General features: G+C 46.9%; 2 protein-coding genes across 3 annotated transcripts in view; one reads left to right on the top strand and one right to left on the bottom strand.

Annotated features, from left to right (window-relative positions):
- Positions 1 to 312: 312 nt before the first annotated feature.
- On the bottom strand, positions 313 to 25,824 carry LOC130538652 (leucine-rich repeat and immunoglobulin-like domain-containing nogo receptor-interacting protein 3). Of its 2 annotated transcripts, XM_057056478.1 has the most exons (5): positions 25,184 to 25,824; positions 7,675 to 8,284; positions 7,033 to 7,431; positions 6,688 to 6,942; positions 313 to 6,553 (listed from the first exon to the last, which is right to left on the bottom strand). In XM_057056478.1, the coding sequence occupies exons 2-5, from the start codon at positions 8,227 to 8,229 to the stop codon at positions 5,984 to 5,986; spliced, it is 1,779 nt and encodes a 592-aa protein (XP_056912458.1). In that variant the 5' UTR covers positions 8,230 to 8,284; positions 25,184 to 25,824; the 3' UTR covers positions 313 to 5,983. The 2 variants fall into 2 exon arrangements, with proteins under 2 accessions (XP_056912458.1, XP_056912457.1); XM_057056477.1 differs by having other exon boundaries at positions 6,688 to 7,431; positions 25,184 to 25,823.
- Positions 9,719 to 26,721, top strand: part of LOC130538964 (uncharacterized) — a 34,207-nt gene continuing 17,204 nt past the window's right edge. Inside the window, exon 1 of the mRNA XM_057057026.1 lies at positions 9,719 to 9,793. Within this exon, the coding sequence (XP_056913006.1) occupies positions 9,719 to 9,793 (75 nt within the window). The remainder of the gene's footprint in view (positions 9,794 to 26,721) is intronic.

Here is a 26,721-nt window from a genome sequence, read left to right as displayed (position 1 = left end):
TTGTGCCATCTAGCGGTCGGCCTGCGCCAGTTCAGGGTCTGTTGAACCGAATTCTCACATGAAATTGAGGAGGAAAAAAACTACAATATTAGTTGATTTAGAGCTTGTTATGCAGTAAAATTCAGAGAAATCGAAAGGTTTTGTGATTATAATGAAACACAACTGACTTTTAATTAGAGCAACAGACCGTGGAAGAAAGTTTCATTATTAATTAGGGATAAAACATTTAAATAGAACAAATAATTACATACGATGGCTCCCAGCCACGAGTGTGTCCTGTGATGGGTAACTAAGAAGAAAAGACCAGGGACATTTATGAGTCATATCATGCTTTTATGACGAAAAGGAGTTCATTTACAGGACAGACGGTATATAAAACACACATGAAAATTAAAAAAGAACCACTGTATGTGTTCTATACATGTACATTATCATCCTTTCTTCCCCTCTGATACCAAGCAGCCACGGGACTGACCAAAACAAGGGTGATCCTTGGACAAAGGAATCTACAGTAAAGCCAATAGTTTGATCCTACCTACACTATTTACAGTTAAACAGTCATTGTTCTCTGTCAGACACGGCAAGGAAGTCCACAGATTAGATGACAGAATATGGCTAAGCTAATAGATGGCTAATATGTACAAAATCTCTTCCTTACATCCAAAGATATTTAAAAAATTAAATGCATTTTACATATAGGCAAATGTTCTTGAGCTTATTGATAATAATCCTTTTTGTTGGGCCTGTGTTTGGGATGGAGTACTCAGCACACATTCCTAGGTTTAGGAAGAGATAATTAAAATGAATGTGGAAAATACCACTGACATAATCTTTAACGAGTTTGGTGCCAATATTTTCCATTTGCAGACTCCAACAAACACAGAGGCCCGAAAAAACTCCCTCTGAAGAGGACAAGAGGAGGGGAAGTACAGATCAGCACAGGCTTGGTGGGAGAAAATAATAGTCTGGCACCGTCTCGTTGTTATGAAGCTTTCCAAAAAAAAAGGTAAGATGGAAACCCAGGAATGTGTGCAAGCCAGGTGTGCTCCGTACACCTCCTCCTGCACCAGGGGAACTGTGGGAGAGTGACAAGGTTCAAGACAGATCAATGAAAGTATGCCATTAATAATCCTATCCCCATACTGCATTGATCAGTCCCACCAACCTGCTTGGAATATCAATCATATTATCTACAGCTTACATGTATGAACAGATCCTTTGTGTGTTTGTGTGTGTCGGTCTGTGTGAGGGTGTGAAAGTACAATCATCACAAGTAAACAAATGCTTCTTTTGTAAGACGAGGGCACGGTGCTAATTATTCAGGAACGCCAGAGCAGGTGTTGGCGTGCCCATGGCTCCGATCTGTTCCACATCTCAAATCTGCCTTTTTGTTTTTTCATGGTCTCACTTGCTCTGACAGAACGGTCGTCTCAAGCAGTCCGACGCTCAGCAACAATGGCACCCGTAGCTCTGTACAAGTGTGGGTGAGTGAGTTTGGCAACAGCAGTCATGTCATAGAAAAGGCATGCATAGATTTAACCCCCTCAAGGGCAGGTGAAAGTACTTTTTCTCCATGGAAAGCATGTTTGAAAATCAGCTATTATCACACAGAGAGAAGGAATGCAAATGGAATTATGCAGTGTGTTTGCTGTTTGTTGTGAGCCTGAAGGAGGGGGGACAATTACGGGCCCACTCACGGAGTCTCTTTGAGGCCAGATCAGAAATAAATGGTTTAGATTTGATGTAGGTCACTCACAGACAGATATCCACACCAGAGGTCACACTATGGCTATAAAAACAATCAGCAAAGCACTGATTTTCAAAGCTAACAGTCAATTGTATTTGTCCATGCTCTTTGTGAGCCCTCGCGTGTTGATTTACCCTTGATTTTCCCCCACAATGTACAACACTGGTGCACCAGCGGTCTGGTCCCATTGGTTGCTGTTACGGACAATGAACACTTGATGGCAGTATTTTCACATAGAAAGGGGGCGCCCGGTCAAGGTTAAAATTAAGCAGCTGTCTGCACAAGGTGTAATGTCTCATTTTCTTTCTTTCTTTCTTTTTTTTAGCTGAAAACAAATACTTTTTCGGACAATTTAGTGACACAGACAAACGGTTTAGTTCTCTCAAATATACACACAAATACAGTCGATGTGGCGTGCCATTATCAGAGGTTAATCCCAAAAATGAGAAGATTGAATCATTACACAATCAACTGAGCATGTTTCTCTGCCTATTAAGGCTCATCTCTGCTCTGATAACTGACATCTAACAGAATCGGATGAAGCTGAAGCTGAGATGCCATCAAACAGTGCTATACTGGAGTATGTGGAAATGCACTGCAGGTAGGATTGGCAGCACTGTTTAGACTGGGAGGGCCAAAAAAAACCCAACAAAACGAAAAAACAGAACCAGTGTGAAGAATTCAGGCTTGGCTGATGGTGTCTCAGGACGTGGATTATTTTAGTCTGCTTGGAGGGTTTCCTGATAGTGAAGTTGGTGCTTTCAGATGTTGCAAATGAAGGCTACAGACAAACCAACCTTGGGCAAGGGCGAACTGAAGGAGGGAGCGAGTACGGCTCAGCCTATTTTCTCAAGTACCACAGCAGGGGCTCCACTGGGTTCTTCAAACATCGAGTCTGTCAGTCAGGCTCAGACAGCAAAGCTCTGTGTAGAGGCACCTTTTTTCTCATCTAAAAATACAAAGCAGCTTAGAAACCATTTGGCAAAAATAAATATATATATAACATACATTTAAAGAACATTTCGACTGCTTGTTTTCAACCTTGACCAGAAGATTTTTAGGGTTTCAATCTCAGAGGGTTTCAATCTCCTTGTTAAACTGATTCCAGAATAACAGTCCCCCTTTCTACGTGCACATCTTTCAGTGCAAATGCAAACAGCTTCGGTCCAATATCCAGAGAGACATCGCAGTGAAAGTGTTCCTGTGAGAGTCCAAACTGTGAGTTTCTTCACGGTAGAGGAGGATGTGAAATGGCACGAATGTTTCTTTTTTTCTTTTTTAAGTTTAGGGAACCTGGGTCACCCCTTTCCTCGGTTTGTCCTCCACTGACTAGGTGACTGCTCCGCGTCCGATGGCGTCACGAGGAGCTACAAATCCTAGCACAACAACACTGACTCACCAACCACACAGCACACGTGTCTACCACCACACAATCATAGTCCAGCCTAATACTGTGAACAGGGAGGGGAGGGCAGGGGAAGGCAGCAACATTGACACGGAACAGGTGGGGTCAAAGGGCGGGGAAAGAGGGGGGAGAAGGAGAATATGATCATAGAATGAAAAAAACAACCGCGTCTACGCTCACGTTAGCGACCGATGTTTACACGACGACACCATCCACAACCACGACAAGACATTCTCACTGTCTTCTAAACCTAGATTCCACTGAGAAAGACGGCGGGATAAAACAAACGGGGGTCGGGCGAGGGAGCAGAGACATCCATGAGGGTGGCGTCCTGTTCTCAACACCACGAGAAGCAGGTCAGTTCGCTCGCTGAGTCTTGTTGGGCTCCATGACTCTTCAACAGATTCCAGCCGTTCCTCCCACAGTGGGCCGGATTGCTTTGAAGAATCTGTTCTGCAAAAGTTCTTAGCGCTCTCATTATTTTTACATCAGATGCCTTTTGCATCAAAATTCCTTTTTACAATATGAATCTGAGTCAAACCAGTTAAAGACCAAATCCAAACTCTCTTTTTTCCCCCAAAATTCTCCAAAGGTCTCTGTGTGTTTGTGCGTAAAATTTGTATCTGCCTTCATTTTGGTGTGTGCTCTCAAAGCCTTCCTGGCCTGTCCAAAAAGCATAAACAGCCAGAAAACATTATAATTTTCTAATAAAGTAAATCCGGCACTCAGAGCAGATATGAAAACACTTTGGCTGCAGCAGAATTTGTATTTTTCCTGCATAAGAGTGCTGTTAATTATGTTAAAATTCTGGCAGACACCACTGAAATGGTGTAAATGTAGCGTTTTCAACTACCTGTTTATTTTTCCTGCCTGGTTTTGTTGGCTTTCTGTGTCAAGCCCATCTTCCGACGTTATAAAAAGAAGACGTGGGAGAATCTATATTTGAATTTGTGATGTTATGTTGCTGCAGGTAATGTATTCTGGCACCTGGAAACAAACTTCATCTGTCTTCCCCCCCAAATTACTCCTAATTCAGGACAACAGAAAATAACCCGTTGTCGTGGATTCGCTAGTTTTTTATCACACGAGACCCAAAAAGAAGCGGCGATTGTGTTCTTGGGTGTTGAGGACAGAGCGTTCCCACATGGAGTACAAGGAAAAAACGGTCAAAAGGTCACGGAGGGAAAGAAAAACAAGAGAAGAAATCAAAATAGAGGACAAACAACATAAGTTTGATATAGGTTTATCTTTTATCTTCTAAAAATCACAGTACTACTCTCCACTATACGATGCACATTCGTGGGTAGGGTTAACACGACTTCATTTACATTTGAAACCTCGGTCTCCAGCCAGGGACCCCTCCCAAAGGAGGACCCAGTGGGGGTGTGGGGGGTGGTGGCGGTGGTGGGGGTTAGGGGGTGAGGAAGGGGGGATGCACTGGGCTAGGGGGGGCAGAGACATTCGCACGCTGACCGGCTCAGAGACAGAGAGAGCACATTGCTGCACTGTCACAGCATGTGTGTGTGTGTGTGTGTGTGTGTGTGTGTGTGTGTGTGTGTGTGTGTGTGTGTGTGTGTGTGTGTGCTTTATGTGCAACCTTATGCAAACAAGTGACAGCAGATGGTCTAGTGATTGGCCACGGTGCCTTGAGTAGACATAATAGTTCCATGATTACGTTACTGAATTTTGCACGTGCTGCAGTATAAAAAACGGCCGACACGCTATGGCTTCGCTTTTTACGCTCCCAAATTATGCATTAAGTCTCTTAGAGGACGATTTCCATGGTGGCGCCGCTGGAATGTGACAGTTGGACGCATGTGTGGTGACAGCCGCTGTAGCTTCTCCTGAGAAAATGTGTGTGTTGTGCGTGACTGTGACAGTGTTGGAGCGTGCCCTCTGTCGGCCCCTGAGTGTGACCCACCTCTCCAGGCTGCTCCCCCCGGGCAGTGCTGGCGAGGTCTGGTAATCCACCGACACAGCAGTGGAGAGTGGGAAGGGGGCCTCGCACTAGTGCCCCACTCCTGCTGCGGTAGAGCAGCAGGAGTGGGGCCTGAGAGCACCAGCCATGCCCCCCCACTGCTCCCCTCTGCGTTGGTTGTTACGGTGGCTGTGGCGATCCGTGGCCCGTCGGGCTTGGCTTCCTAACCAAACCGCCTGGGCCGCGGGTGGCCACAGCTGCACTCGGCCGGCGTGCTCGTCCCAAACTCACACAGCCAAGGATGTTTCAAATTCTCACAAAGAAGGAAAGGTCAATTTCTTGCACATGTGGCAAACCTTAGTCGATAAACAGGATGGATCTCCTTGATAATTTGAAACTGGAAAACAATCCAGCCGTGGTGAGAAAGCTTAGCAACCCACTTGTTAATTAGGCAGACTAAAATTAAGTCTGCTTGAGAACTCCTTTTTTTTAAAAAACAAAAACAAAAAACAACCAACTGCACCAAAGACAGTGAAGGGAAATTTGATTTAACAAGAAAATGTAGCTCATTTTCTCATCAGAGTGCCACCAGAAAGCTCTACAACTCCAATTTCCGAAATCAATCTACTGGCTCTGATGCTGTGGTCCTCCTTTGTACCTTTTAAAGAACCTTTTCTCTCCACCAAAAGGTGAATACCCAAAGATCAGGGTCATTTTGTTGTCATTTACTAACCAATTCAAGACACGGCTCCACTTTTCTGTGGGTGTTCAATTTTGAATGCGGGTATTGAAAGCAACTTTTTTATGCTTTCAGTCTTCTTTGTGAGTGTTGCTGCGTGCGTTGGCGTGTGTCAGACACGTTTTTTTTGAGACGTGCTCATGCCTCCCCCGAGGGACCCCTGGCTGCGTTGTTTCATATCATCTTCATGTTGAACTTCCTGATCCCTCCCGAGGAGCTGCCAGTGGCGGGTTCCGATTTCCGGAAGGAGTACTCCACTGTGAAGTTGTTCTTGCGCTGGCCGCGGCCACGGCTCCACACGAACAACAGCAGGAAACAGAAGAGGACCACCCCCAGAAAGGTGATGCAACCCATTGCCGTGGAGACCAGGATGGTGGTCAGGTCCAAGGTGAACTTGAGGAAAACGCGCGTGCTGTTTAGATTTGTGTCGTTGAAGAAGTCGCTGCTGTAGAGCGAGCGATTGAAAAAGAAGGCTGAGGCAGCGTCCAGCGGCTGGCTGCGGACGGTGAGCGTGGCGAAGTAGGTGTCATTGCCGCCCGCATTGCTGGCGATGCAGATGTATGTACCGCTGTCGGTGAGTTTGGCGTAGCGGATCTCCAGGGTACCACTAGGCAGGACAGTAATGCGCCCTGAAGTCTTGGCGGTGATCCGCCTGCGCTGTGGGGAAATCCACACAATAGCAGGGATCGGATCCCCCTCAGCTCGACACAGGAAACTCACCGCTTGGCCCTCATGAGCGATTACCTGTGGAACGTGTGGGAGATCATAAATGCACAATAGTCAAACTCAAACGACAGCAAAACATGGAAATGGTATTACCTGGGACATCAGGAATTTGTTATGTTTTCTGAACATTAAAGCCATGGTATCTTTATTACCTGCTGCATCTTCCGGTTGCGTATCTTAGGTTTCTGGCACGTAAAGTGATCGAAGAGTGCAGAATCTGTGAAGGCGCTCAGGCTGACCCCCTGCACCTCCACTGGCCCTGCACACACCGGCACTCTGCCATCAAAGTTGAGGGTCCTGCGTCGTTGCAGGATCCACAACAGGCGGCAGTCACACACCAGGGGGTTCCCGTCCACCCTCAGGGTCTCCAGACTGTTGACAGAGTGGAAGGCGCCCTCTTCCAGAGTCTGTAGGTCGTTGGAGGAGAAGTTGAGGACCCGGATCTGTCGGAGGCCTCCGAAGGCGTGCAGCTCCACTGTCACCAGTCCCGTGCTTACCATGATGAGCTCCTTCAGTCTCAGCAGGTCCTTGAAGGCCCATGGCTCGAGAGTGCTGATTGGATTATAGGACAGATTTAGGTGGGTGAGGTGAGCTAGGTTCTTAAAAGATGCTGAAGGGACAGAGGTGATGTTGGTGTTGGTGATGGAAAGCCAGTGGAGGTCCAGCCCCTGAAAACTAAAAGGGGAGATGTACTCCAGGTAGGGCCAGTGGTCAATTTCCAGACCTCGCAGGTTGGACAGCTTGCGAAAGTTTTGGTCCTCTAGTGCGCCGATGCTAAGGTAGCGCAGGTGAAGGGTGACCAGGCTGCGGAGGTAAGACAGCGTCTGTCCAGAGATGGATGTTAGGTTGCAACGCTCTATTGTGAGATCTTCAAGTCCCAGCAGGCCAGAGAAAGCCTGGAAAGCAGAAGTTAATGAAACAGTTAACACATCATGAAAACACCTTGTTTTTGAAGATAGAGTTGCAAAATTTAATTCCACCAACTTTGCTTTGTAGAAGACAAGCATAACATAGCACAATACATGGAAACAAATAACAGCTTGGATATAAAAAGTAATAAATAAAGTTACAAAGTTGATGTCGTCATTGCATTTCCAAGGATAAACCTTGACAATTATCACCATAAATGGCTGTCTTACCTTGTGGGAGATATAAACCAGGTCATTATCTCCAACCTCTAAATGCTTCAGACTCTTCAGATCCTGGAAGGTGTAGTCCAGTAAAATCACCATCTTGTTCTCGCTCAGGTCCAAGCTGGTCAGATTCCCCAGCTTGGCAAAGGCCCCCAATGGCACCAACTTCAGCTGGTTTCCCCTTAACTTAAGCACTTTCAGACTCTGCAGGGTGGCAAAGGCATTGGGTTCCAGTGTGGAGATGAGGTTCTCACTGAGGTCCACCTCCTCAAGTCGCGGGTACGGCGCCAGGTCCCCTGCCTGCACCCAGCGGAGCCGGTTCTTGCTGAGGTCCAGGAGCTGGGTCTCTGTGGGGATGCCCTCTGGGATATTCGTAAGCCGCCGCCGCTGGCACGAGACTGACCTCAGCTGAGCCGAACACTCACAGCGTGGCGGGCAGGCGTGGCTACCTCCGGGCAGCATCAAAGTCACAATGGCCGCCAAAGAGGCCACCCAGACCCAGCGCCACACCCTCGGCCATGGCACTAAGGCACGAGCCCCAAGACCAGGAGAGCCGATCATGGCCCTGGCCTCCTGACTCCTTGCCCGTTGCAGGCAGGGTCAGTGCACCATACACCTGCCCAACAGGAAGAGAAAATGGAGAAAAGCAGAAGAGTGAATAAAGACAAGCTCATGAAAATTACATCCGCAGGGCTGTAAATTATCTATGTTTCCTGAGGGTTAGGTAATACCGTATGAAAATTTGTGGAGATCCAGGTCACCCTGACACGACACTGAAAAATCACTGTTGAGATTGTCAGACAGAAGAGCCGGATCGGCATGAGACAATTCGGATCCTTTGCCTTTTCACAAATTAATCATTGGTTTCCGTCGAGGGGGCAGACAGACCAGGAGCAGACCGGGAGGGGGGGAAGGGGGTCCTCGCACTACCGCCGAATTTATGCATGCGCTCTCCTTGAAGTGCCGAGATTGTCTGCTCCATTTCGACAAACACAATGAATTTATTATTACCCTGCATCAACACCGACCGAGTGCCTCACCCATCACGCTAAGGCCAGAAGCCACGCGTGTCACGCTTACGAGGTGGGAGCCATTCGAATCTCTGTGTGCTGAAGTCGGATTATTTGTTTGATCAGGTATGTGGTGACGCATCTACGCGTAGGACGTGGCATTTCACTGGGTATGAATTAAAATTTGTTTTAGGCCTCGCAGAGTGATGAGTTGAATCACTTGGGCTTCAATGTGGCTTCAAAGGCAACCTGTCAGTGTTCCCACTCACACTTCATCAAGCGAGCGAGTGGCTGGCATCAGATCGAGAACAGAACCCAGCGTCCGCCTCATTAGCTGGACGTGAAATGAACAAGTTTTGCACGGGTGGAAACAAGAGGCCACCATGAGGTCGCTGCAAATGCTAGAAACTTCCCAGGAATGCTCAGATGGTTAGTTGGGGTTGAGGTAAGAATAAAGCATTGGATGATTTAAATGGAGAAAATGGGATTGAAGCTGAAGATTTTAGATCCTCTGCAAGTATTTTCACACGTCACCAAACGTCCAGCAGAGATCTGTCTCTTCTACAAAGCCTCTATGACGGACACTCACGCACTCAAACACATCTTCAATCTTTAGGCTCTGCTTGAAATAAGGCAGCATTTTTCTTTCTTTTTCTTTCCCTTTTTTCGTTTTCGGCTTTTGCCGCGAGACGAATCACAAGTGCAGGGAGGCTGCTGTGCAGGCTGCTGTACAAACTGACCCAGTTATCAGCAACAACTCGGCATCACACTGTCAACCAGCAGCAACTCACCACGAGCACCACAACAGAGCCTTGAGAATCTCTGCGGAACAGAGCCTGCGAGTGGGATCTGAAAAAGAGCTTCAAAGCAGATGATAAGAAAATAAAACGCTGTTTGTGAGGACCCTCCCATGGTCAGGTTTTAGTGGTTTACTTTATAAATGAAAGCTTCTTTACTTTGTTGTCCGGCTCTTCTTTTTTAAGGCAGATGGATGCGTTGGGTGTGTGTGTGTGTGTTTGTATCGAGCATTTCCCGGTAAGATGGATGAAGAATGGAGCTACATGGTGGGCTGTGAGAAGGATACTCTGTCCCACACCAACAACAAATGGCATGTGGTATGATCGAGGAGTGTGGCGAGGGAGTGCCAGATCCTTATTCACTGACCCCCTCCCCCCAGGGGTGTCATCCTACAGGTCAGCAACGGTCATAGCTTGAATCAATGAGCTGATATCATGGAGACGGCGAGGATTCGAGGACAGGCACAATCACAGAGGCCCTTGAGTATCCGTGACATCCAGTGAACAGAATAAAAACACACTTTTGCTCTGAATTTTATGGCAAATATTGATTTTTGTATGTCTTTTTGCTTGCAGCAGATTTTAATAGCATTCCTGTGCGCTGCCTGACTAATTAGAGAGCACATGGCCAGACTGTAAATTGCTCCTGGACCGCCAGCGCACCAAAATTTACCCGGTCCCCGAAATTCACAGCATCATGAAATCACATTTGCCAGATGTTAACTCGGCAGCTGTAGCGAGAGCTGCGACTATCCAGAGAGCACTGGAGGAGGATTCTGTCCCAGACCAGCTGTCCAGAGCCAGACGAGGCGGAGAATGAGATGAAGGCCGAAACCAGGGACTAAAAATAACCAACCTGTTGATACCAGGGAGCGGCGGCATCCAATCACACATCAATTATGAGCAGACTCTTTCAAACGCCGCGCTGTTCACTGGCGTATAAAATAAGGCCGCGGTTATTATCTCATGTGTGTTTGTGAGCCAGCATGTCTGACAGTAAATAGGTCATCCATGTTGACTGGTTGCCTTTATAAGCTGTTATATTTGGCCATCAGAGCGTGGGTCTCCTCAGCTTTGGTATCCGTCCATCAAGCTTTGTCTGGCTTGTTTTGCTCCTCTCTGTCTCCATCGTTCCCTATTTCTATCACGCAGGAGTGCCTTCAGCATTCATCTCCATGCTTTTTCATTACTGGAAATCAAACTGAAATCCTCACACCTTTTTACCCTTAAAAGAACAACCGACAGTTTGCGCCTCTCATTGATAAGTTGCCATAAGTCGAGTATTAAATCTGTGCTTAGTCACTCAATTTTAAGCCTGAGGCGAGTCTAAAGAGCGGCTCAGAAGCTGCACGTCATAGCCGAGCAGAGGAGGGGACTGTAAACATGGGGAGGGCAGAGAATTGAGTTGTTTTGGTGGTGATAATCTATGAGCAATATCAGCTCCTCCGAGCGAGTGTCAAAGTTACTTTCGGAAGTCGGCTCGAGTTTAATTGTGCCTCATGTGGGCCTCGATGCAACAACAAATTCTCTGAAAGCAGAAGGAACACTGACAGCGAATGGAGATTAGATAGAACACAGCTTAGTGGAGGTTCACAGAGCACATTGTGGAATGGCGCGTAAAGAGAGGACACAAGAATGAACATGAATTTAAAAAATAAAACCCACTGGAAACAGCAGGGAAACCAAATGAGTCAAAATAATATCAGCTCTCCACTTTTTGCAAAGATTACTGCGAACTTCCAACGCTCGAAGACAAACTGTTCCATGTGCTGTGCAGTGTGAGTAACGCTGCCTTTTGTGCATTTGCATACTGGACACCATGTAAGAACGGCAGAGCCATGTCCTCCAAGACAACCTGTGCAGCGGGTGTGAACTGATCCAGACTGGCACCCCGCTGCCTAAATTGACATTTAGCTGATCAAAAATCACAAAATCATAACCAACAATTACTGCAAAAGACCTTCTTTTTGCATGTACTCTTTTGTTTTATCTAATATTTCCTCATCATGGGTGAAGGCAGGGTCCACTCCTGGATGGGTCCCCAGCAGGGCTCTATGTGAGCATTTGTGGGTTCAATACCTTGCTCAAGGGTACCTCGGCAGTGCTCTGAAGGTGTTCTGGCACCTTCCCCTACTAGCAGAACACCTTTCATGTTTTTCTGGGGCAAACTTGCCCAGCCCTCCCAATAGACTGAGCGACCACAACCCTTTTATCTACTATATTTCCCTAAATAAGCGAGATCAGCATCTTTCCTGTGTACACACTTATTGTAAAAGCTGTAAAACTCCCCAGTGAGAACACATACTGGACATTTAAAGGTGAGACTGTTAATTGGTTTCTTTGTTTTACAAGTAGAGAGGGAGAGTCTAAAGTGGCCTTAAATTAAACCAAATCACTGAACCTGTTTACATGGCCACAAATATCTGCTATCTGGGAGTTAATCAGAGAATTGACAGTCCGGTTATCTGACTTCTTTGGAGTACGTAGAAAGACATTTTAATTTGATTTCTCAAAGTCTGATAAGGCAACTTGCATCGTGCGGATTATATGATGATTAATCTGATAAAAAGAACCTTCAGAAATACCTGAAATGATGAACAATTACAGAAAGGTTCAATGAATGCACCATCCTAATGACTGTCGCTTCTATTGAAGAGAACTAGACTCTATCAGGTTGTTATTGTCACTTCTCATGATAAATTTTGGAATATTCTCAGGAACAGCAGGTGTTGGGCTCACAAAGGTCAAATTGCCAAACTTTGGCTGGTTTCTCAAAGCAAGAAGTCTACACTGACAAATCATCACCTCCTCTCCGACTGCCACGTCTTTGAACGCATCATGCTGTTTCATGCGTTGTTACTCATGCCGCCCCCGACTGTGGTGTTTCGCCTGTAACCAAGTGATCCTCAAAATAACTTACTGAACCCTGTGATCTCTCCAAGCTGATGTACAGTAGTGCACGTCTGCATCTTTCCTGAGGAGCTCAGACACGAGCGCTTAGCATAAACTGGCAGAAGTTGAGAAACGCCTGTCTCACTCCTCTAACTACATCAAAATTGGCCCAAAGTGAAAGCGAAAGGACGGGTAGATGACGCACGGAGAAGAATGTCTGACAGCAGCAAACAAACCATCAAAAACACAAATAACTGCACACTGATAGATTATTACATGGCAAGTCTTCACACTGCTTCAAATAACACAGCATCTCCAAAAATGTGTAATAAATATCTTCATCACGCTCTGCGTGGTCCCTATGCAGACAGGAGATGTCCACCTCAGTCAGTGGGTGGGAGTTAGATGGCGCTAAATGGATCAGAAGGGACACAAGTCCGGAAAGGTCATCACATCCGCGCCTGTGTGTGTGTGTGACTGGCATGATTTTTTTTTTTAATTTCAAACCTCACTGAGACTTCAGCGGGGGGTCTGGTAAAGTCATGACACGGCTCGCTGCTCAGGTGGATTCCAGTACGTCATTGGGGAGTAGTGATAGAGGGCTATATTTGCTAATATTATCAGTAAATAATAAATAACGAACATTTATTCATGTGAGTGTTAAGTTTGGGATTAAAAAGTACAGCTGCAAGTTTTCCTAAATCCTGCTGGATGCCTTCAGGTCTTGAAAAAAAATAGGAATTCTTGAGGTCAGCATACTCATACTCATACTCAACATGCATAGTTGTTACTGCTGTCTGGACAGTGCATACAAGCACAGGTTGGGAATTAATCAGCACTAAATAAATTCCTTCTCTCAGCTTGTCGGCGTTGATCTACCTCTTTCCTGTCTTCACGAACATGAGCTGCCGAGTTGTTTGTGGGATAAATTTAACCACGCTTTCAACAGGAAGCTGGCATCAGGGGTGCCTGGATTAGCTGCTTCCTTCAAGCTTAGCAGGAAGTCAACCAATGTCTCACATACCGGTGCAAAAAAAATTATAGACACATCAAATCTCAATATTTAACCATGAGTCGGCTGATTTAGTAGGTGTCTTTGAAACAGTTGTTAAAAATGGATCTTGTTTGTTCTGTGAGACGAGTACCCAAAAAAGTTATTGTATAGTTTTTGAAAATTTGGGGTTTTTTTCTGTCTCATTGTTACCTGCTACTTGGTTGGTATTAAAACACCCTTTTTTTGTTGAAAGCTACAGCAGGGTGCGGCCGCATCGACAAACGTAGAGGGGGGAAAAAAAGCTGAAGCACATTTGCTTCGCTTGTTTGATGTCTTCTGTTGGTGTGACTCTCCCACTCGGGCCCGGCTCTCTCGCTCTCCTCTCCACTTTAATGAGCGCTGGATGGCCCGGATCAAACTCATGACAGACATCTTTGATGTGCGCGTATGTGTGATTATGGGCCTGATTTGTAGCCTGTAATTAGTCTCTGAAAGGTTCGTAAAATAGGTGGAAGCAGCCGGTTCTGGTCCCATTGATCCTGTCTAATTTGTATGGAATAATTGACACTTGTCCAGAATGCAAATGGGCCTGGGAATATTCCCAGCTCCAGAGATGAGCACCGGATCTGTGGATTTCAAAGTGAAGCAAACTTTAATGTGAAGTCCCTTGTGCGTGGAGACACGTGCGCGTGCGGTCCCTCCGTGTCCCCCTCTGTTGCCGTCGTCTCTTTTATTTCCAGACAGCTGAGAAGAGTCTGACAGTCGTGATAAATATGCACAGAGGGATTCTGGGATTAAAGGGAAAAACAAACCACAATAGCATCCAGTGATTCACTTCAAACAGCGTTTGTTGGCTTTAAATATAGAAGAGCAGCGTATCACCAACCCTGCTGTGCCCCGTCTAGTTCCTGTCCGTCAATTCACTGACCAAACATGCTGTGACATGGATCTGAATAAATGAACAGTGACTGATGGGAATGTTTCAAGCTTGTTTTATGTATGGAAATATGCATCCGTGCTCCAGCCTATATGATCCTAAAAGAGCTCTTTATTCTGACCTGTTTAAAGCAGAGTTAAAGGAACCTAACACCTTATATTTGATGGAAGTCAACAGCCAACTTTGAGCTGGGTCCTTGGCTACAAATCCTGCAAAGTGAGGTGTGTGTGTGTGTGGTGTGTGTGTGTGTGTGTGTGTGTGTGGTGTGTGTGTGTGTGTGTGTGTGTGTGTGTGCCGTTTAACGACCTCATCCTGTTAAGATAGAAAAAAAGACGCGCTGGCTCACATCACATTATATAACTTTTTAAAATGGATTAGATATAATCTCGTAACAACCTCCAGCCCTTGTTTTAAATCTCATCAGTGCTCTGTCATTGTCAAAAGAATCATTTGCATGACGAGGGAGAAACATTGGCTCTTTATTGGCTGAGAGGGAGTCAAACGGGTGGCTTCCCTTTGTTGGGATATCATATGGACCCTGAGAGGGGGCTGTGCTCACCACGCTGCCCTCATGGGAACATCGATATTAAATCTATTTCTTTGATTCAAAGACGCACGTTTAATTAGCGCTAGCTGCACTGAAGATCCTCCATCCTGCCGTGTTTTGACCTGCTTGCTGAAATCTGGGCACACAGCCACACAGTGAGGGAGACGGAGAGAGAGATGCAGGGTAATAAATAAAGAACACAGGGCAGCTTATGAGATAGGTACCCGTGCCTGCAACCATATGCTCTCCGCTCAGGTGTTAAACCGATGCTCTCAGGCTCAGTCGGGAAGGCATTGCCACCGTATGACATCACATTTTCCCCTCTTTGTTCTAATGAAATCATTTGATCCGGGGGCTCAGGGGTTTAATTGTGAAACTCCGGCGCAGGCTTAGGTGACAGGACAGCGAAGAAATGACAGAGCGGAGGTGAAAGGAAATCACGCCGACTCTCAAATTATCGCAGATTTAAGCAGCTTGAAAAGCCACAATATCTCCCGATGTCATCATGTCGGGCCAGAGATGAGACTGAGACGTCACATTGGCAGGGACGCTGCTGCGGGCGGATAAAAGGCCCCTCTCCTCTGCTGTTCCATCTGTTGGCATTAGCAACAGGACGCTCGCTCTACCTTTGGACCATGTGCCTTTTAACATGTGGGCACAGCTGCTACCTCCTGATGGCAGGCGGGGGGGTTGGAGACAGTCAGGGTGCATCACAAGGCCACGAAAACATCGGCAACAAGATTTTCTTGGAACCTTCATTTATCGGCCCTGTTGGAGACCTGACAAAGGCGTTTCTCTACAACTAATGAGCAGACTGGAACTACAACAGGAAAGAGTTCCATGCGGACCTTTTCCATCCAAAGTTTCTGTAATCCACAGACGAGCTGTGATGCACAGTGTTGTACGTGCACTACGCTGAGGCTGCAATTCAGAGGGTTGAGAGCGCGCCAGCTGTAGCCAGATCAAACAGCTACAAATCATTACGCGCGATACTACTGAGGCTCCATATAGCTGCAAAAACACGCCTGCTTCTGAGGCTTACGTGCACGCCGCTGCAGAAGCATGTAGGGTGATTACAGTGGGCGGGGTGTAATTAAAGTGCAGGAATGGTGGATGTTAGGAACAGCACAGAGATAAAGATCATTTAATCAAACCCGACCTGTCTCTAAAGGGGGAAAAAAAACCAACATTTTGAGCGACAGACGTTATGAAAAGTGACAGAGCGACCGTGAATTGGACGGGCCCTCTGGGCCTCTGTGGCCTTATTACTGGTGTGCGTTGAAATAACTCGGATTCCCGCACACTTCGTCCCCACCATGAGCTGCATCTGACGTTTCTCATACCCGCCAAACGGCCGTCCGTCTCCTCTGTTCTTACATGTCAAGGCGGCGCCATGCGGAGATAAATCACAATCTCTCCTGTGCTGCTGCATGTTTTATGACATCTCTGATTAAGCCGCCCTACACAGGATATGAAGGAGTTCATTGCTGCTGTCATTTCCTTTCCAAAGGCTAATGAGTTTCCAGATGACAAAATGGATATGGTAATCCCAGGCAATGGTCATTGGGAAGCGGAATGGCCTCGCAGACAGAGGAGCTGTAGATTGTAACGATAGTCTGGTGATCCCTGGGAGGGAAAATAAATTCCCCGGAGACATCTTACCTGAAAGGCAACGGTACATTTTCCACCCTGTGCAGTTTAGAGTGTTTGTGCACATTCATGTGTGAACGGAGTGCGGGGAGATGCATTCTGTATATCTGCCTGGCTTCAAGAAGAGGAGAAATTAATTCAATTCTTCAGCCTGTTAGATACGTAAAAGCCAAACAGGGATTTGAAGACAAAGACGATAAAAAATGGCAAATAGGGCGAGCTCGGGGAGACGCCAGATGAAAAGAAACTGAAAATGCCAAGACTGGGAAAGATAAGTACCTGGCTGCATAATTTGACCCAATGTAAGGGATGGAGGGAGGTGATGATGGACACTGGGGACGGGAGAGCACTGGAGATGAAAGCGGAGGGTGAGTGGCGGGGGTGGAGGGGTGGGGGCGTTCTACTCGGTCACTAATGATGGAGGAAGGTCAGAGCCGTTCCACAGCTGAGAAAATCTAATGATGCAAATTAGGTCTGACGCTCAGTCAGATGCCACGAGAGAGGCTCCATAACTCACGGGGGTGTTTTCTGAAGGCTGTGATTTAGCGTTTTATGGCACAAGGTGGCATTTCAGCGATTGAAAAGGCCACATCTGTCAGCACCGGGGGGTGGGGGTGTCATTTCAAGAGCCGACTGCGGCCAGACCGAACGATTACAAGTATAAAAGTCTGCATGTGGCAAATAAACACAGAGATGGGGAACGATTTGGGAGGGGGAGGGGTGACAGCATTCCTCACTCAGTGTTTGGAGTTCAGCATAACAGGAGGATTTTGACCTGAATGCATTAAATGTCTACATGTGTGTGTTTCTCCATGAGGAGAAGCTGAAATGAGCTTGAGTCTCTTTTATGCAAGAATGGATGAATAATAACAGGAACGGAGCCAATCAAAACTGATCGGGAGGAGTCTTTCGGGTTTACGTAGGAAATATGCAGGATGGGAACAAGGACAGAGGAGGGCATTGGATATGCATACATGGCAGCGATGCAGAAGGCAGAGCAATTGCACTGCTTCATGCATGATAGTGACCCTGTTAGCCCGAAATCTTATTGGCTGCCTGTTTCTCTGATTCCAACCATGCAACCAATGGGAGTCCTTGCTACCCTTTCAGTTGAGGGGATGAAGGGGCAGAAGGGGGTGGGGGTGGGGGCAGCGGCGGGCACAAAGAACTAGAGGTGAAGGGAGACAAAAATGGATGACGGGGACGGGAGGGAAATGAGGAGTGACGTGAAAGGAGGCTCGGAGTAAGAATAAAAGAAAGGGAACGCAGCGGGTGGCAGAGGAAAGGTGCTGAAACGCTTCAGATTTTAGCGTGCGTAAAACATCGAAGCGTACAGTGTGTGTGTGTGTGTGTGTGTGTGTGTGTGTGTGTGTGTGTGTGTGTAAAGGAGAGAAAGTATATTAGGGGATGATCACACTACCTGGATGTCCTTCTCAGCAGAGATCCATCCCACTGGAATGCACACACATGCAGACGTGTGTGTGTGTGTGTTGTGTGTGTGTGTGTGTGTGTGTGTGTGTGTGCACTGAATTGTGAAGGTTTTGTAAATGCTACAGAGTGGATGGTGAAAACAGATCATTCCAAAGAGGAGGAGGGCGGGAGGAGGAGAAGAAGTCATGGAATCACAGGGGGTGAAGTTTCTATAAAAGGTCAGAGAAGTAGTTAAATAAGACATGTTGGGAATAGTAAGCATAGTGAAGATTATGAAAGAAATATGGGATAATTGAGATCAGAGGTGGTCAGATTATTTGGTGAGTGACAGCCATAAGGATTAGATCCATCTAATGTCTATAGGAGCCAGGTCCTCGGGTTGTCCTGCCCCTGTTGCTTGCTCAAGGGTCAGACTCTGGGTTTCTGTTTGACTGCAACAGATGCTGTACAAATAAAGAGGAATTTAATTTTGCTTTACGCTTATGCAGATAATAATAATACAGTCAGCATCTTCATCACACTACAAATAGCTGATGGTGAGATGAATTGTGGTGAAATCAGTTCTGTCTCCACTGAGAGCTAAATTCAGATGAGAGGAACCCCCTCCTACTGATTTATCAAATGATTCCTATAAAAAACATCTCTGAGGCCTCCCCCAGTGAACATTAGAGCAGTCGGGCTGCTCCACACCCTGCAGAAACAGCAGGAATACACCGCTAATGCCTCAGAGACGATGGGCGTGTTCCCTCCGTGTGTTTAAAACTCAAGGACTCTTCCTGACGCTCCTCTCTACAGTTTAGCGAGATCACGCCTGAAGAGTCTCGATGATGCCCCCGGGAGGCCGTGAATAATTGTTCGAGTGTGCATCTGCATCTGTGCGTGCGTTCTCAAGCGTGTGACAAACCTCATGCGTGGACTGAGCTTATGTGTCTGGTGAAGATCACGTACGGATGTGTAGGTGGGCGACCACTCAGTGGCATCTGTCGCAGATCCCAGGAGCCCTGCTGGCTTTATTTGCACCCTAAATGAGCTGTAGTCTCTTCCATTTTGAAAGTATCGGGAAACGCAAAGCTGAAAACTCATTGAAGTCATTTTTTCCTCAATAGTCTTTCTCCTCGTTTCAAGGTAATGACACCTTTGTGGATGCAGCGTGAGGTTATAAACCGTTTCATGCCCGCATAATACACTAGCTGAAGTGAGCTAAAACGTCGACTCTATAAGAATAAGAATCCCTGTTTTTCTCTTCTTCGTGAGTGCTACAGAGGAGGCGTGCCTCTCAGCTAGCTCTTTGAAAATAGCCTGGAAATATTCAATATAATTTCCTCCTTCCCGATGCTAACTTAGACCACCGAGGCTGAATTATTCATTCCAGACCATTGACACGCTGGGACAGGGACAAAAAGTCATTGCTCCATTTTTCGCCACATAATAAATTCATGACTCCGTGACGGAACAGAGGAGTGGAAGAGGTGGGAGGTGGCGGGGGTCCAGGTTGTGAGCACATACGGACGTGAGGCATCGTAGGCTACCGCTGGGAACCCAAATACACTCACCAGCTATCTGAAGTCTGGGCACACAGCAATATAGACACGACACTTTCGCTTTTTTTCCCCCATTTTTCATGAGCTGAAGTTTTCAGACTTTTAAAGCTGCACAGTTATTGTTCAGAAATGGGTCAAGATCTTCTCCTTTGCCCAGATGATATCGAAGTGCATGGTGAACCTCGTTCAACCCACAATATAAAATGCCACTCGAAAAATGGCAGTTTTACGCAACCACCATTTTTGGGTCTTTCGCCATTTGAAGAACACATTACAACACATCTCCTTCACACAGAGCTGATCGGGCTGTTGATTGTGGCCAGTTGGTCCACTCCAGATCCTGATCAGGCCGATCCAGATCATCCCCAACATGCTCAATGGGTGAGTTTAGTGTGCAGATTCTTGCATCATGGGGCTGTGCAACATGAGGTGATGGCTGCGGATGAATGGCACAACACAGGATCAGGACCTTGTCACAATATCTGTCTACATCCAAGATCAATAAAAGACACCTGTGTTCATTGTCCATAACATACGCCTGCCCGTAACCCCACCGCGACCACGGGCCATCCGATCTGCCACCCTGACATCAGCAAACCGCTCACCCACACCCTCCCCCATCTGCCCTGTAGAGTGAGGCCTGGGATTCATCCGTGAAGAGTACACCTCTCCAACGTGCCAGACGCCATCTCGTGTGAGCGTCTACCCACTCAAGTCTGTTCCAACGACAAACCGCAGTCAGATCGAGATCGGACGAGGAGGATGTGGACGGGTTTCCTGAGACAATTTCTGACAGTTTGTGGAGGTCCTGGGCTAATGCGATTGTGCCTGGCGTGAGGCCAGTTGATGCACTGCCAAATTCTTATGATAACTACTTATGGTAATTAATGTTTTACAGTCAACCACAGAAAATTCCCAAGCGCCCCCTGTTGGTGGCATTCAGTAAAAGAGTAAACAAGATGGAATATTCAAGGAGGGCCAAAACCCCCACGAAAAACAAATCCCAAACATGATGTCATTATGTTGTTTTCATGATTTCATGACGTAATATGTGATGCATTATTATCAGATCAGAGAGGATCTAAAACCCACTGAAAGGATCTAAAACCCACTGTTTGTGTAATCTCCAAGAAGTGTGGCTCTGGGAAAACTGCGCATCTTTCAAGTCGAAAAATGCTGCACTCTTGAGACGCGGTGGCAGATAATCAACCGTGTGACGGGATGAGAGAAGAGAAGCGGCTTGCCAGCAGCTTTTGTCCTTCCTAAACCTACAGTCACTTTGAACAAGCTGCTGAGACCAACTGAGTCAGGGGACACGCAGCTTCACAGCGCCAGTCACGCAAGAGCAAGAACTAATGGACATAAATCTGTCCCAGGCTGTTCATCCTCACTGTATTTTTGCACGTTTGTGCTCACGCAGCTTTCCTTCAAAGCAGAACGTTAATTGCTCCTTGCTAAAGGGGTCTCCAAGTCTCCACAAAACCGCTCTGTTTTAGCAAACTGTACACATTTACTGTGTGACTCAAATGTTGCCAGTTTTATTTTATGTGACACAATTAACAGACAAAGCGACACATATGAGCTAACATCCCCGAGTGACTTCCACATGCTCACATCCCCACGGGGAGAGTGACACACATGTCTGCCCGAGTGAATGTGTGTGTGTGCTCGCGCAGTGACACACACACACGCACACACCGATGGCGAACTGTCCCCGGGCTCCTGCAAGCCTGTTTGTGTAGCAGTGAAGCAGAGATAATATTTGAAACTGTGCTCCCTCTGAGCGAAATGTCTGCGCGTGTAGAATGGGGAGGGGGGGTCAGCACTGAAGGACATCACGGAAAATCTGTCCATCTACAGTCACATGAACAAATGGTTCAAGCACATTAAAATCACAGAAAGGACATCCACACTGCCCTGAGATTCACAGACGCTGCCGTGGCTTCTTCATCTGCAGCATTTAAATGTAAATAACAGACTTAATTGAGTCCAAGCTTGGATGATGGGCCAGAATAGTTCACCTATTGTCTCTTTTTTGAGATGCAAGCAAGCTTCTAAATAGTATTGATAATCCCATTGCCTATAAACTACAGTTTAAGGATCAAAAATTCATCACAAAGCACCAAAAGTCCATTTGCTGAATGTACTGGGAAATCCACATGTAGTCTTTGCATTGCTAGATCTCAAAAAGTTTCAAGTTGGGAGTGACAACAGGTGAAGTACAGATGGACATTGATGAGATTTGTTAACAGAAACTAGGACAGAGCTGTGAGAAAAGTCAAACAGACTTTAATTACTTCTTCTTTCAGACCCTTATAATTAAATTACTACAGGTGGCTGGAAGAGGTGTTCAAGAAAAGATACCTGAATCATTGAAATGCAATCGGCAGGACCGCAGCACAGCGCTCTATCGGAGCTATCAGCTGAGCCTTTGCGGGAGAAAAATAGTTTTTATTGTTCCTCGACACACTGAAGGATCAGAGGAAGAATCGATAGTAATACAGCATTGATGAACAGAGTCCTCACAAATGTGAATCCATGAAGGAGTGAGAGACAAGAGGGAGACTGAAGCATCAGTGGAAATGAATGACCTCAGAGCGGACCTACACCAACACACACACACACGGACACACACACACCTTCAGTAGTTCCTCTGCCTCGACTTCATGCAGTTACAGTTAAAGATAAACATCTCGCTCTCCCCCCAGAGGTCTGTTTTACAGATGGCCTTAAGACGGTTACACACACACACACACACACACACACTTAGGCCTGCACGCACCCACTGCAATCTGTGAGGAGCTCATCCGAGGGCTCCGAGGCGTGGGTGAGTAAACCTACACACTTTATGACATGTATAAACATTTAATGAAGTTTGTAACATGAGCCCTTTATTCATGCAGAGAAGGTAATATGAGAGGGAGAGAAGAAGAAATGAGGGCTGTGGTGAGAGTGCGGCCCACCAACTAGCCTGCTAACTACCAGTCAGTCCCTAAAGAATCACATGTGGTGCTCCACCTTCATGGAAAACAATAAAAACATCCATCCATCTTCTGGTAACTGCTGCCTGACACCTACATGGAGGCCTAATCAACCTAATTTGCATGTTTTCGGAGCGTGGGATTAAAGCGCAGGAGCCAGGGAAAACCCACGCAGGGCTGGAGACAACGTGCAGACCTGTACTCTGTCGACCTGCCTCTGTGCTGGACGCGTGTTGTGTTGACGATGCAGCACCCTCCTACACGTGAGCGCCTCGATCACAGGCGAGCAGCCTAATAGAGGCAATCATCTGCGCAGGACGTCCTTAAAACCCTCGATGCCTTTCTCAAGGTCAGCCATTATCCCCACACACGCGTGCATCCAGTCAGATCAAAAGCTCCTCCAGCACGCCCACACGGCCCTGGTCACCTTCCCAATCAAATCCCCCGGCTGCACCAGCACATCACAGCTCCTTCTCTCCTCACGCTGAAGTCCCCCCCCCCACCGCCTTTAACCTTCTGTGTTTCACAGCCTCCCATATCTCCTCAAGTCCTCGGGAGGAAGCTTTTAAGCTTTTAAGAGAAATTCAATTTTCATACGGTGCATTTCTTTCATTCAGGCTTTAACAATGATTCCTCTCGGTTGTTATATTTTTTTAAAAATGTTCTGCGCGGATTTAAGGGGGGGGGGGGAAATCGAGAAACACGGCTGCGGACATGTTTTAAATCCAGTATGATCTGTCATCCTCACCAGTATTCTCAGCACACCTCATGTTTCACACTAAAACCAACTCTCAAAATAATGGGTGCAGACCTGCTAGAAAATGTTCAATATCTTATATAATGTCTATATTATTTTTGTACATTATCATTTAATATAATGTTTACAACTCCATTGACTCTAAAGACACAATAGGTCTGTTCCAGCACACAGTGACTTGGTTGTTTGGGGTGATACATATTAATTTAGCCAGTAAAACTAGCAAAAATATCAGCATTTAATCACTTAATATGTCTCCATATCCCAATACTATAGGTGGCGCAATAACATCCCCTTAAGCGTCGCAACAAAGGTACTGCCGGGCAACACTGCGACACGCCACTGGGGTGTCACGCACATAGAAGGGACAGATGACATCATCTCACCTGCAAACCCCGCCCACAAATGCAAGATCAAAGCACGCCGGAGCGTTTGCTTCGAAACGTGGATTTGTTGACCCCCCCAAAGCAGACCCATTTGAGCTTTCAACAGCTCGTTTCAAACTAGCAAAGTGGCGCCACATTTAGTGTTGAGTTGGGATCATCCAACCACTTCGAACCTCTTCAATGATCTCTTCTCTTATTTTTTTAAATTAAATTTGATGTTTCTGTCCCTCTCTTCCTCTGTTAATCATCGCCCAGGCTCTTCTCCTGACTCATCTTTTCTCCTCTGTGCTTCTCAACAGCACTTTTCAGGCTTTGCAGCAGGAAGGACGGCGAGGTTGCGCTCCAGGTCACCGTCACGCCGCTGCTGCCATTAGCATGTGCTGATTTTTACATAACTGTTCACGTCTTTGTGGATGCTGTTGGGGTCAAAGATAAGATGAGATAATTAGGGCGGTGTTTGCCTTTTATTTTATTTTTAGCTTGCTCTGTTTTAAAGACGTCAAGACAGAACATGGTGATGATGTTTGAAACCCAAACAACCTTAATGAGGAGAAGAAAATAATGAGCCGATTGCATGATTAAAGGCGTAATTCTTCAGCGTGCCGGAAAGGCTGTGGAGCCACTTTCCTTCCTTTCTGGGCGGTCTCCGTGTGAGGACAACAGTAACACGACGCGGCTGCTGTGTTCTGCCGCCGCCGAGGTCGTTCTTTGTTCGGATTACCCCAAACGTGGTGAAATGGCCATGAAATCCCTCTCTTTGACTGTTGACAGCAAACTAGTCAGCCGTGCTGTCCGAGAGCCTTGCAGAATCAGAAAAAGGTAATTGCCTATCAGGAGAATGAAAGAGGGAGGCAGGATCAGGGGGAAAGGGAGAGAGTGACGGCCTGTAATTGGAAAGAAAGATGACCGGGGAGGGGGGAGAAGGAGAGACATTTGCAGCCGGCGAGGGCGCCTCGTGCAAACCTGGCGTCATAAGTCCCATACAGTCCTCCACAGCGTGACATAACACATGGCCGCGCTTGTCATCTTACCACACATGGCAGTGTGGCGTGGGTAAACAGAGCCATGACCCCCAGCGCACCAATGACTCTACAGGTTTTTCTCCCCCAGGAGCCTCATTTTTTTTTAAAGCATACTTGATCTATGGCTGTGCGCTCACCCACGCAGGAGAACATCGCCCACAAAGTTACATTAATGAGCAAATCCTCGGCTGGACGGGAACACGTGTTGGGATGAGGGTAATGTGATTGTTTAATTTGTCTAACGGTGTGAAACATGACAAAGGCAGAGGTTTATTTACATGCATCACTCTGACAGCTTACGAAAGCCATTATGAAATGCCGCCAGTGGTTTACATTATTGTGGGTAAGACAGGACGCGCGCGCGCACGCACACACACAAACACACACCAACCACAGCTTCCTGATTCTCTTGCTCTTACTGAGGGCAAGTGGAGAGACTTGTCACTTTGGTTAGTCATCACCTCTAAGATCAGGGAACATACACTGCCGTGCAACTGTTCTGTTGATCGAAAAAACAAACAAATGCAGCAACGGATGGAGATAAAAATGCCAATCTATGCTTTGACGTACCCAGGACTGAAGCGCGGTCCCTGGCGTCTCCTCATCTGTCCAGCTGTGTGCATCTATGAATCAATCAGCCCGCAAGTTTCAGGCGGTGCTCCGAGCGTGCCAGCCCTCCACTCCTCCGGTGTCCCCCTCAGTCCGTCTCTGTCTCACACTGGGACCCAGGCAGCAGCAAGCTGTGGAAAACCCTCCCACTCATCCCCCCTCTTTCCCTTCTTTCCTCACTCTTCAGTGTGGCTCGTGCAAACACACCTCCTTGCACTCTTTGCTGTTATTGTCCCCCCCACACACACACACACAAAAAAAGAATCACCCAGGCAAATCACAGCCGGGAAGGATTTCGGTCTCTTTCGGACTCCTCAGTGGGTCAGGGTGCCCTCCATTTATCCCCCGGCGTGGATGTGGGATTACGAGAGAGGAGAGGGAGGATGGGGAAGGAGCGCGCTGTTGCTGTGACGGCTGCCTCTGCCTCCGTCACTGAGCGGCTCTCTCGCTCGGAATGCTTTTCATCTTTCTTTCTCTCCTCCTCTCTCTGCTTCCCCACTCTTTACCCCCCCCCTTCTCAGTCACAGTCTATCTGCTCCTGCTCCAGCTGTTTGGATTCACAATTCAGCACGCTGTAGGGCGTAAGGCTAAGGCACCGTCTCTCAATGGGCAGGCAGCAGTAAAAGTGGAGATGTTAAGAGTAGGAGGCAGGAAAAATATACAGGAAGAGGGAGGTGTATAGACTAGGGAACTCAAAGAAAGAGAAGCACAAACCTTCCAACTAAAGGAAAGACTGAGTTTTAGGAAAGCTCATCAAACGAGCAGGAGAACATCATGCACCTACAGAGGAAACATAGAAGCTTCATATTTATCTGATTACAGGGAGCTCCTAATAGCACATCCTTCCCTTCCCCTTATTCTACCAACCTGAACAATACAGGAGAAAAACAGGGATTTATGTTGTGTCGACTTGTCGGGGTAAATCAGCTCACATCGCGCAGACTTTCACACACAAACAGAAATACGCTGCCGCCCGAATGCCCAGAGGTCAGTTAACAGCTCATCGCTGGAAAGGAGAAGTCTGGCCTGTGACCCCGAGGCTAAGAGTTGGCATCTTACGATCCCTTCAGGCCATGCCCTGCAGACGCCTCCCACTCCACCTTCTGACCCAGCGAACCACCAACAGTAACATATTACATCATGTCTCCCTGCGTTGAAACATTATGGCAGTGTCCCTGGAATTTGAAAAACGGACCTTCTCTTTCCTAAAATATGCTCAGAAAAAAAAAAAACGTACAACTAAATGTTGGGCTCCCCCCCCCCCCCCCCCTCAATGGTTCAACGATATGTCCTTTCTGTTTAGGAATCGTAAGCTGTGACATATTGACTAAATAAAGACTGTCATTGCTGTCTTTGCTCCTGTAAACACAGAGGTGAATCAATTTATTGACCAAAGCTGACCCAATACCGCCACGGTGGCTCCTCTAACCCCTGTCAGCCTAAAAGCGATGGACCCTTGTGTGGTTGACCTTTGTCACAGACCAAACTACTAAGTAACC

This window comes from Takifugu flavidus, chromosome 15 (assembly GCF_003711565.1).
Source record: "Takifugu flavidus isolate HTHZ2018 chromosome 15, ASM371156v2, whole genome shotgun sequence".
NCBI lineage: Eukaryota > Metazoa > Chordata > Actinopteri > Tetraodontiformes > Tetraodontidae > Takifugu > Takifugu flavidus.
This window is presented reverse-complemented; position numbering and strand designations above follow the sequence as displayed.